The 12,604-nt window shown below is 41.9% G+C and overlaps 1 protein-coding gene across 4 annotated transcripts in view; it reads left to right on the forward strand.

The window, feature by feature from the left end:
* Nucleotides 1-12,604, forward strand: part of EPB41L4A (erythrocyte membrane protein band 4.1 like 4A) — a 243,723-nt gene that overhangs the window by 148,216 nt on the left and 82,903 nt on the right. For all 4 annotated transcript variants that reach the window (XM_045777279.2, XM_045777280.2, XM_045777281.2 and 1 more), the window contains exons 7-9: nt 1,156-1,243; nt 3,458-3,546; nt 4,151-4,214. In XM_045777279.2, the coding sequence (XP_045633235.1) occupies nt 1,156-1,243; nt 3,458-3,546; nt 4,151-4,214 (241 nt within the window). The remainder of the gene's footprint in view (nt 1-1,155; nt 1,244-3,457; nt 3,547-4,150; nt 4,215-12,604) is intronic.

The raw sequence follows: 12,604 nt of genomic DNA on the forward strand, positions 1-12,604 counted from the left end.
GGGTAAAGGGCCTACATGTTTTACGTGATGGTGTTGACAGTGTGACTATTATTTCAAAGAGAGTAAAGCTTGATCAAGATTTGGTAACTTTCTTGTGTCTAATTTGTAATGAACATGGTTCATAGATTTCAAAATTAGGGTATATTGCTGGGTTTTCCAAGGTATGATGGTGGAAACATGGGATGCCTCAAAGTAGGAGTTAGTAGTTAAAAGAAATTCATAGCTCTTTTTATTAACAAATAAAAAATTTCTATCTTTCTCGGGACGCCTGGGTGGCTCAGTTGTTGAGCGTCTGCCTTCGGCTCAGGGCATGATCCTGGGGTTCTGGGATCGAGCCCCACATCAGGCTCCTGCGCTGGGAGCCTGCTTCTTCCTCTCCCACTCCCCCTGCCTGTGTTCCCTCTCTCACTGGCCATCTTTCTCTGTCAAATAAATAAATAAAATCTTTAAAAAAAAATTTCTATCTTTCTCTGTTGCACACACACGCGCACACACACACACACACGCACGCACACACACAGTCCCACTCATCCATGGAGATTCCTGGCAGATGCTCACACTTGTTAGGAATGAATACCATTTACGAATATTATCACCATGAAGATTTTGGGATGATTTCTATACTTTGTATTAAGAAAATGGTAAGTATTTTTATTATTTAGAAATATTAACGTATTTTCAAACTATATATGTACTCAGAAGATGCTCTTGAGACCGCAGCTAGGTGTTGGGGAGCCCCTTCTCTTTTCCCTACCCACTACTACTCTGACTCCTTTTTCTCCTGATGGAGAGTGGCTGGTGTGTGGAGACATTGTACTCTTTGTAAAGGATGTACTTTTTAATTCCAGTGCTTATATTCTCAATCTCTAGGGGTTTCTGAAACAGAGCTTTTAATATATGCTGAGACATTGGGATTGGCTATACTGAGCAAAAACAGATTTGGTAAATGAAATTAACTTAATTCAAGTATCAGCTCAGAGTGTAACATTTTGTCACCATGAAGGCAAGGGACTTCTTGAAATACAAAGACTTAAGTTTGCATTAGCACAAAGGCTTATTTGTTTTCCCAGTGAATAGAGTGAAGATGGCTTACAGTCCCTACAAGTGCAGTAGCTATTAGTAAAGTGAGGCTTTTTGTTTTTATGCTTGGTGTAGGGGTCAGGCTCCTTCTGAGGCAGAGCTGAATTACTTGAGGACTGCCAAATCGCTGGAGATGTATGGCGTGGACCTCCATCCTGTCTATGTGAGTAACATTTAATTAACACAGGATATTTTAAGCTGATGACATTTTTCTTAAAAAGTCACCAAAACTCCCAGAAGAATGCCGCAGTCCTGTTGTTTAGCAAGCAGATGATACTTTTTCATCTGTGTTTTTCGAACACAAAGAATCTCTTGCATGGATTCAACCCTAATGAGTTTTGCTTAAAAGTCTGTGATTATGTTTCCATGTGTAGAAAACAATTAACTGGGCTTGAAAACACAATCTGGATAACAGCTCCATAGGGCTTAGCTAAACGTCAAAACCATTTAAAATTGGTCTATAAATGATTGTTTTAGACAGAAAACAGGAGGATTTTCCAAAAAGAGATTTTATGGCTGAAAAACATTCATGAAATCACTTTCCAGAAAAGTGGGCTTTGGGTACCAGCACAGGTGCGGCTGTTGGTGGTTCCGTGTGGGACATGCAGGCTCTTAGATACTGGGGGCACTGCCTACTGCAGTTATTGCCACTGCTCTAATAGAAATATTTTCACAGGGATTCTTCTTTAGCAGCTGATGGATGAAAGCTTGCTGAATACAGTCAGTGAACAGTTATACCGAATCCGTGTTAAGTGTTCTGGGTCCATGTCTTCACCTTGAAGCCACTTCTCTCAATTGATAATTCTTTGCCAGTGAGGTTGAAATGTCATTGCCTTTCATTTTATAAGAGTTTAGTTAGCAGTAGTCAAATTCGATGATTTGAGAGAATGAGCCGGGTGCCTTGTTCTTCATACAAAATCAATTGCTCAAGATCGTATATAGACAATGTCAATTAAATTATGGAACGTGATTTTTAAGGAGCCCTGATAAAACTTACTGTAATGCAAATAACTCATTCATGCATTCATTTCTCAGTATGTCTTTTGCACATCAGAGTTCCCTAAAACAAGAAATCATCTCATTATTCGTAAAGAGTCAGAAGCATCCCTGGGTATACTGTTAGTATGGCAATAGTTACATGGTTTAGGGGGAAGTAGTAGTTCCCAGATATTTTAGCTTCCAATCTCATTACATCATTAAATGCTCTATATTACTGTCATTTGAAAACACCTCTAAAACTTTGTGGAATAGTTACTGTTTTCCTTTCTAGCCACATTAATCTTGTCAGGCTTTTAGTTTTTTAAGGGAATGTGTTTCATAGGAAATGGGTAAAGAGAGAATCTTCTGCAAAATGCTTCTGCATTTGTGTAATCTTTACCCTAATTCACAAACACTTTTGTGGATGGTAGGAATTTATAACAAATGAACTGGATTCATTAGAATCTTAGATACATTCCTTTAAGATTGAATTTTTAGAACTGAAAGTGGGCAACAGCTGGTGTTCTCCCAAAACACATCAGTTGTCTTATGTTCCTTGGGAATATGAATTTGCAGGCTGTGATTTGACCTTAGAGTAGAAATAATTCGTACAGACATGTGTCTGTCCTTCATACCCACTCTGTGACTTTTTCATTTCAGAATCTCATTTTCTTAATTAGGATTTATCATTGCCTGGAAATTAAGGGGTCTTCAGTCTTTACCAGAAGAGATGGTATTTTTAACCTTTTTGAGTAGTCTTAAAGTCACAAATGGAAATAGGAAGAAGCATGATAGAAACGTCAGAAAGTCCAAATGTGGACCTGAGGGCAGCTGCCTGAACTTTCTGGAGAAGGGTGGTGGTGTAAACCCAGCTTCGTGATTATCTATGTCTGAGAATAAGATCAAGATGAGCCCTTGGGAAGGAACTCTTGATAGAAGCCAGTGGTTCTCAGTCCTTGGCTGCACAGGAGATCACTTGGAGTATTCCTGTGTTTTGGGTACCTGGGCCCCTTCACTACAGATTCTGATTTAGCTGGTTTTGGTGGCACCTGAGCACGAGCAGAGTGAGCTGCACGGGTGATGCTAGCTCATGTGCAGTGGGGGGTGAACAATGCTGTCGATGTCATGTGGGCTGAGTTGATCAGGGGTCTGATTCGTAGCCCAGGTTCTTTGGATGTACTGCAGTTACAAGTATGAATACACTAACAAAACTTCTCAGTAAAAATTTGAAAAAAACCGAATCATACTATCATAGCTTCGCTAGCTCTCTACGCTGATGTTTTTGAAAACTAGCCCCAGGATTAATGCAACATCTCACGTTTGTATGGCCAACTACAGTTTGACAAAGGGCTTTGACATGAATAAATTCATAGTTATAGGTATATGCTTATTTTTGCAGGGAGAAAACAAATCTGAGTATTTCTTAGGATTAACTCCAGTTGGTGTTGTTGTCTACAAGAATAAAAAACAAGTGGGGAAGTATTTCTGGTAAGTATAACTCGAGGGCAGAGTTGGTATTGAAATTATACACTGTATGTGCTCGGCTTATGGGGCTTCTTTGTCAGTGAAAAGAAAACAGGTACATTTCCAGTGGTTGATAAATAAATGAGTGAAACTGGGTATACGTTTTCTCCCCGTGCATCTTACTATGTATTTTCTTTGTAAATTTTAGGTACTGTGATTCTGGACTCTCTTGTCCATGCAAATTGTGTGTAGCAGGGTTTCCTACCCATTCCAGTGCGTGCTGGTGGGCTGTGGGCTCAGGACTCCTCTGAGTTCTAATGCTCAATGGGAGAGGAGTTGAGAAAGACTAGGTACCTGTAGCCCTGGCTGTGTCTGGGAAGGCAGCACTGGCCGAGGGTCTGTTCCAAGCTGGTCTGTATCTGCTGGAGAAGCACGGGAGAATGAGAGTGGAGTTTTGTTCAGGAAGGGGTCCAGAGGAAATGACCTGTAGGAAACTCTCAACAGGGACTGTAGCAGTATAGAAAGGAGCTGCTATAAGCCAGTCTTTTCCCACTGGAAACTTCTCTGAATGGCTGAAGGATTAATTCTTACAAACTATACCACCACCACTGTCTGCTTTGTTTTTTAGGCCGAGGATTACAAAGGTTCACTTCAAGGAGACACAGTTTGAACTCAGAGTACTGGGAAAAGATGTAAGTTTTTGTTGAGTGCTCCGCTTAACTGAGACGGGAAGTCTTGTCTGTTCGTGGGTAACTTAAAAGACATTGTGAAGTAAAACTGCTGTGTTTCTCCAGCCGCAGCCACATGGAACCAGGTTAATTGACTCACGTGCACAACTTCTTCTCAAGGAAGGGAAAGGGAAGTGAGTAAAAATGAATGAGTTGGTTATGGAGAAATGTCATTTTAGTTTTAGCAAAGAGAGAAAAAAAACCCTTTCTAGGGCACAAGAGAGAATAGGAGGTGATTATCATTATTAGAGTAATTTGCTTAAAAGTACTATCTATAAAGGTAGGATTCATATCCTCAGAAGGGTGCAGCCTGCATATAGGATAAAGAGTGTCTTAATCTTGTCCCAAAGTAAATTAAATGCCCTGTAGGGAGTCACACTTCTATTCTCTCCCTAGTTGAGCAAGGTAGATAAACGGGATGGGAAATTCTGGAGGCTTTCAAAGGAGCGTGTAAGGCAAGAGTGCAAAAATACTGACCTTCTCCCCTACAACTTGGCAGTGTCCTCCAGGATTGTTTAGGTAATGGGCACAGTATTTGTCAGAGACTGGAGGTGTATTCATGCCTTGACAGGTGGCTTTTAAGAAAGTGTGCCCAAAAAGGCAAGGATGTGAAAGCTTCCTTTTAATCTGTGAAAATAATGCTCCCTTAAAGTGCTACTATTCTAATCCATATTTACAGGATAGATTCGTGAAAATAGGATGTACGAGAATCCATCCTCTGTCTATTTGGTAGTGACTTTATGTAGACCAAAAACTGAAGCGGATGGTATTGAATTGACTTTCTGATGAGAAGTCTGTTGTAAAAAGGAGATGAGTAAAGCCTGCGTTTCCGCATCTATACGTGGAGACATGGGAAAGGAATGGGGTTGGCCGCAGGTGCAACGTGGCATCGGGCAGAGGCCTCCCAGGCAGCAGGTGCTCACACACTGTCTGTGGAACGATCAGTGAACTGATGCACTGAGATTATGTACTGTCCACCAGAAAACCTCATTTTTCTGGAAAAAAAAATACAATGACCCCTCCCTGAACTGTGACAGACTGCCGTTTATTGATAAAATTAAATTAGATTTTGAAATGAGTTTTAACTTGTAAGGAGGGGAAATTCCAGATTAAAAAAAAAATGATAGTCCAAACACCTTATAGTAGTTCATAACAGTCTATAGTCTTCTTCAACTCCTGATTAGACTCATCAATCTTAAAAGATGAGCTGTAAGATTGAATTAAAATCATCCAAAAAGTAGAACAGCTAAATAGATAGTAGGGCTATATGGTTTTCTTCCTGTCCTGCCACTGGTTTCACATAACTTAATGCAAGGAGTAAGGTCTGTTCAACGTGTTGAAAATACTGTTTCGTGTTTTTAATGGGAATATTATAATAAAATAAAAAGACTTTTCATGGAAGCATTACTATTATTTATAGTCATTTTCCCCCTTATCCCTAAGTTATTTTTGTGAACGAGGTCCTTTGTTCAACTATTTTTATGTTATTATTAGTGTACCTTAAAGTGTCTTCTGCCTCAGGGTAAATATTTGGTAAAGTTGCAGCTAACTTGAACTTTCAACTTCTTAGATTTTTCATTATTAGGAGAAAACAAAACAACAAAATTGGTCTTTTTCATGTTACTTTGTAAAAAAGATTTTACTTATTTATCTGAGAGAGACAGAGAGCACAAGTGGGGGGAGGGGCAGAGGGAGAAGCAGACCTCGTGCTGAGTAGGGAGCTGGATGCCGGACTTGATCCCGGGATCCAGGGATCATGACCTGAGCCGAAGGCAGACGCTTAACCAACTGAGCCACCCAGGTGTCCTTCATGTTTCTTTTTAATGGCAGTCTCCATGGTGTGACCTCGTTTCCTACACACGGAGAGCTGCCCCAGTCCCTTCTGCAGCTTGTAAAAGGAGTGGGTGTTGGGCGGCTGCCTGAGACAACGCATGTTCCTGGGTCATCAGCCTGGTGTCATCGATCTCTTGCAAGGTGCTGAACTCAGGCTTGAAACAAAGGGATTCTTTTTTCTTTCTTTCTTTCTTTCTTTCTTTCTTTCTTTCTTTCTTTCTTTCTTTCTTTTTTTCTTTCTCATTCATTCATTCATTCATTCATTCATTTATCCAAAGCACTCCATTTCCTGAGTGGTCTTGCTTTGCAGTCTGTCTTCTTTCTCCACCGGGGTATCTCTCTGTGAGGCAATGATTTACATAATGGTAGAATTAAGTTGATTATTATGGAGACCTAACTGTAATCATAGATTAAATATAAAAGCCCCCTGAAACCTATCACCTGGACCAGTAATCATAGTCAGCTTGAAAAATGGTTGAAATGCTTATTCTGGTTTTCTGCTCCACTGGTCCGGTCAGAGAGACTTAACTCAGTCTGCTCAGTGCCGTTGGCGCCAAATTCAGAGATTCAGTTCCCAAAAGAACAGCAATGTCCTACAGATAAAAGATTGTTCTTGGTGTCATGCTATGCCACTAACACTGTCTAGTTCCACTTTTAATAGTAACTGTGTGCAACAAAACACATCAACATATCTGAATAAATACAAAGAATGTACTAGCATGTAATATTTATCTCTTCCTTTGCACCCACAAGTAACAATCTCCTCTTTCTCAGACAGAACCTTAATGAGTTCAGCGATACATTTTTTCCCCCAGTGATTCATTTTTGAGAGAGCAACAAATAGTTGGCTGCCACTAAAAACTGATTTTGTAAACACTTATTCCTCTGACAGTTTCAGCAGCTAATTATTATAAATACTTTTATAGATTATTTAAGCTTCAAAATAGGAATTGTGACTTCAATAATACCTCCCAGAAAATAAAAACTTTTGGTATAAAGGTCTTCGATGATGATTGTAGAAAATCTGGGAAATATACTATAAGGAAGAAAATGAAAATTACTTACTAAACTTCAGAGGTAAAGATTATTATTTTGGTGGCAGTCCCTTTCAGATTTTGCCCTGTTAGCACGAATGTATAATATATGTACCTTTGTACACACATGAATACTTGTCATCCCTTATATGGTTCTGTACACAGGTTTTATATTTGCTATCATATCATAAGCATTTCTTCTTTTATTATATTTATTCGCATTTGCCTGCACAGTGTTTGATACTGTGTTTTAGTTTTACGTGTTTGACCTTTTTTTTCTTAATTTTGTGGGTCGATTTTTTCCTCCTGTTGGATCTTATAACTGTTTTCTGCTGGCGGACATGAAAGCTATGGAATTTTATGTTGATCTGAAATCTGGCTGCATTGCTGAATTCTTGTGTGTTAGCCAAGAGTTCTTAATTTGATTCTCATAAATTTTTGTAGGTATATAATTATATCATTTGCAAGGAAAAATAATTTATTTTCTCATTTCTGTAATTTATGTTTCACATTTTATAGTGTTGGTCATAGCTTATAGATGAGTGTTAAGTGACTGAGTAATATAAAGCATCTTTGGTTTCTGATTTTAATCAAAGTATCACTATTCCACCACTTACGTGTTACCTCTTGGTTTTAAGGATATGTGTTTATTACGAGGGGTTTAAATTTTTTAAAAGTCTGTTATCAGATGGTTGTTTTTCACTGAATTCCTAGAGAGTGAGCATGGTTGCCTCTTCACTCATTGAGCAACTAATGCTTATTTAAGAAATGCAGAGGAGGGGCGCCTGGCTGGCTCAGTCGGTAGAGCAGGCAACTCTTGATCTCGAGGTTGTGAGTTTGAGCCCCATATTGGGTGTAGGGATTACTTAAAATCTTAAGAAATAATAAATCAATAAATAAAAATAAAAAATAAAAAATCCAGACAGAGAGGATAGTGGCTGAGACCAGGGTAGCAACATTTCAAGTGCTGAGAAACTGTTGGATTCTGGATTTAGCTACATGGTTTCATGGATGTGGGGAGGTATGAGAGAGAGGAGTCCTGGTGACTTAAAAGTATTTGGCCTGAAAGGCAGGAAGAATGGAGCTGCCATCCAGTGGGGTGAGGAAGGCTTTGAGTGGGGCAGGTTTGGGGAGGAAGATCAAGGGTCCCATGTTTAACATGTTGCATTTGAGATCTCTGTTAGACATCTAAGTGGAGACATTTAGTAAGTGGGCTCTATGAGTCCAGAGTTTGGGACCAAAGTCTGGGTAGGATAGTGAGATTTGACAATATTGACACATCCTGGTATTCAGAGCCATGAATTACGTGAGGTCATTAGGAAAATGAGTACAGATAAGAAGAGGAAGAACCAGAAAAGGAGGCTGAGAAACAATAACCAGGGAGGTAGAAGAATACTAATTGTATCCAATTTTGCCAACTAAAAATCACGTATTATGTCAAATGATGCTGGTATGTCAAATCAGAAGAAGACTGAGAATTGGCTGCTGAATTTAGGAATGTAGGAGGTCATCAATAAGACCATTTTAAGCGGATTGAAGAGCGAGCTTTATCTCAGCACTTCCACTCTTAGGTCTGTGCACCCTGGAGAATCACATGGAGGGTCATGTATCTTTACTGTGGAACTTGAATGCAAGAAAAACACCCTGGCGGGCACCTGGGGGACTCAGTCGGTTAAGTGTCTGCCTTTGGCTCAGGTAATAATCTCAGGGGTCCTGGGATCGAGCCCCTTGTCTGGCTCCCTGCTCAGCGGGAGAGTCTGCTTCTTCCTCTGCTTGCCGCTCCCCTTGCGTGTGCTCTGTCTCTCTCTGACAAATAAATAAATAAAACCTTTAAAAAAAAGAAAAAGAAAAACACCCTGAGAGGAGTCCATTATTAGGGAATGACCCCCCCCCATGATGCATGTTAATTAAGAAAAAAGCAAAAGAGGGGATAGGAGGAGTAGAACTTGAGAGGGTAAATGCAGACCACTCTTTTGAGGAGTTTTGGCACCAAGAGGAACAGATGGGAAGATGGCTGTCAGGGGAAGCACCCAAGAGGGTTAGTTTTTTAAGTTGGAAGAAATAGCACATGTATACTCTGACAAGAATGATCCGATATATGATGAACATTTGATGATGTGGTGGTAGGGGAGAGAATTGCTGGAACGATAGTCCTTGAGTGGACGACAGGAGTTGGTTTGAGAGGGCGGCCAGGACGGTTCATCTCTGGTTAGCAGGCATGAAGATGGAGCATGGGAATGTAGATTAGGGTAGGTGGGTAGTTCGCTTATGATTGTTCTGCTTTCTATTTTGAGGGAACTAGGTATCAAAGTCATTAGCTGAGGCTGAAGTTGGGGAGGAGGTGGTGGGGTCTGGAGGAAGCAGAAGGTATGTAATAGTAATTTTGGAGAGAAAATAGACCAGGCACATGTGGTTTGATGATATCCTGTGATAGGCTGGTAGTATGAAGGGTTCTGAATTTAAAATGAGCCCACTCATGGAGTGCTTTTCCCCACGCACATCCAGCAGGGCTGGTGCAGACACGAAGCAAATGGAGAGTTGGTTTTGTGAAGAAAATAGTACAAAGAGAAGGGCCAGGGAATCTGGTGAGGCAGGGGAGCCAATTCAGTGGTTTATCATCGAATTGAGACTGGGTAAGGAAGAGAGCAAGAACTATGAAAGAGGGGTGGGGCCTGGGGGGGGAGGAGGTCCTGGTTGGAGGAGCTGAAAGCTTGTTGGGGGTGGAGAGCTGGAGGGAGTAAGCTGGAGAGAGAAGGTGGTGGTCAGAAAGTTGGGTGCTAGGCATTGAGATCACAGAGAAGCTTCAACTATTGTAAATGGGAAGTTATTGGGCAAGGGTTCTCACCTCCTTCCCCCATCCCACACCCCTGGGACATTCGGCAGCATGGAGAGACAGTTTTGGTTGTCACAGTGCTGGACAGGGCAGAGAGGCTTCTGGCATCTAGAGGGTAGAGGTTGAATGTGCTGCTGCACATTTTATAGCATGTCATAAACGGACAGGACACTCGTCAGTAGTGCTGAAGCTGAGAGCCCTGCTGTGGGGTCACAAGCACCGGAGTGAGTGGCTGAGATTGGGAGGAGGACAACGGCATTGAGAAGTTCAGGGAACTGAGGTGTCTGGGTGGTGGAGGCATTGTTTCTATCTACGTATTGAAATTTCCAGTAATTAAGACATGGGTAGTAATGGAAGGTGTGACTGTGACTGCAGCAGCTTTGGTGTTTGAAGGAGAGGACTTCAACGATGACAGCCACCAGAGAGATGGCAGGGGGTGGAATCTGATGAGATCCCAAGCTGGGAGTTGTAGGGGGAAAAGGAGAGAATGGTCCAAAAGCGGCCTTGGGGAACAAGCAGGAGTCTTCTCCACTTTCAGGCCTGGTGATATGAGGACACTGGGGACAAGAGGCAGAGTGGACTGCAGTTAAGACAGTGTCCTTGGGGGAGAGCGAGGCTTCCCTGGGCACACCAGGGTGAAGGCAGTGTAAGAGTGCAGACTGAGGGGCAAAGGGATTTTACTGATGATCGGCCATGAATTCCAGAGGGCACGAAGGAAGGGTTTCAGGAGTTGGGTGGCGGTGGGGGGTGCCTACAAACCAGGGGAATTGCTGAGTATCATTTCGGGGCTGGAGATGAAAAGAGGATAATAAGATGGGGTCCAGTGGATTCAAGGCAGATGAAGGTGGAGAGGCTGTGGATCTGAAGGGAGTAGGGTTGTTTTGCTGTGTCTGCTCATCTCTGCTGGTGGTGGAGGTAGAAGGCCTGAGGGAAGTGAGATGGTCCCAGGGCACAGTTCAGTCTCACCTGTTGTGGAAGAGGGCTTCTCTTACCTGTGTGTGGCTAGGGGACTTGAGCACGGGTGGGGAACTGGGTGATTCCCCCAGCCCTGAGCCTCACCCACTGTGAGGAGAGTGGCTGCCTCATGGAGCACGGAGGAGGTAAGAATGGAGGCAGACATGCTGATCAGAGGAGGTGACAGGAGGGCAGTCACCACAAGGATGGAGAGAAGTCCGCAGATTTGGGAGGCACTGAAGAGGTAAAACTGCTTCCGATGGGTAGCAGATGGAATGTTTTCGTGAAAACTCAGGAGGAGTCGGGATCATACCCAAATGCCTTGGTTTCATCAACAGGAAGAGGGTGCAGTCCCCAGCAGTAGGCCCAGAGGTTGGCCTAAGGCCTAAGAGATTGGCCCCCTTTTCCTACCCGAGATTGGCATGTACATTTGTTGAATAAATGAAAAAAAAGTGAGGCTGTGATTACTTTTATGTATAATACATCATGAAACTAACCTCAGCCTAAACTTACCCAGTGTGACAGGATGAGGACCCAAAAGGTTCCTGGCAAGTCTGGCCACAAGTAATTAGATCCACTTGGCCAAACTCTTTGAGAAGAGTACACAGGAAGTCCTGGTGGCCGGGAATTGTCACTGTTGATCAGCAGCCCAGCAGCCCTCGCTCACATAAGCTAGGGGTTCCTGCACATTGTGAGTGCAACTATAGATTTAAAAATATTCTTTTTGTATGAAAATAATTCCAAATTTACAAAAAGTGGCAAAAATTTAAAACATTGCAAAGAACACGGTCATGTACATTCACCCACTTATATTCACTCACTGTTACCACTTCACTGCGTTTCCTTTTTCATTTCTCTCTATACACACACACACACACACACACACAGACACCCCCCCACACACACCCACACACATACACACGATTCTTTTCTGAATGATTTGAGGGTTCTCATGTATTACACGTTTCTAAATACTTCAGTGGGTATTTCCTAAGAATAGGAATGCTCTCTGATAGAACCACAGTACAATTATCAGCTTAACAATTTATGTTGATATAATACTTCTTTCATCTACTTTCTACATTGCAGTTTTGTTGGTTAGCCTAATAATGTCCTTTATAGTATTTTCCCTCTCTGGCATAGAATCCAATTAATCTTCTTTAATCTGAAACATTTTTTGTACCATTTTTGTTTTTTATGACATCAACTTTTTTTTTTCCTTTGGAGAGAGCACGTGCATGCACTTGAGGTGGGCGGGTAGGGGAAGAGGGAGAGGAAGAGAGAGTCTTAAGCAGGCTCCATGCCCAGCGTGGAGCCTGACCCGGGGCTCAATCCCACGACCCTGAGATCATAACCTGATCTGAGATCAAGAGTTGGACACTTAACCGACTGAGCCACCGAGGTGTCCTACATTTTGGAAGAATACAGTTCTACTCCACTTTTTAAAAATAGAAAGCTCTCATCCCATGTTTGTCTGTTGTTTCTTGTGATTGGACTGAGGATCTGTGTTCTCGGCTGGAAAGCTGCATAGGCGTTTGTGCCCTCCTTAGGGTATCACATCTGAAGGCACGTGGTGACCATCTGATGTCTTTTGGGGTTAGACAACGTTTGATCACCTAGTCAGGATGTTGACTTCATTTCCACTGAATAGTTATTGTTTTTCTTTTTCCTCCTTTACAGTTAATAAGTAATCTATGGGG

The sequence above is a fragment of the Ursus americanus genome, chromosome 5, assembly GCF_024610735.1.
Source record: "Ursus americanus isolate L20-20 chromosome 5, mUrsAme1.1.p, whole genome shotgun sequence".
NCBI lineage: Eukaryota > Metazoa > Chordata > Mammalia > Carnivora > Ursidae > Ursus > Ursus americanus.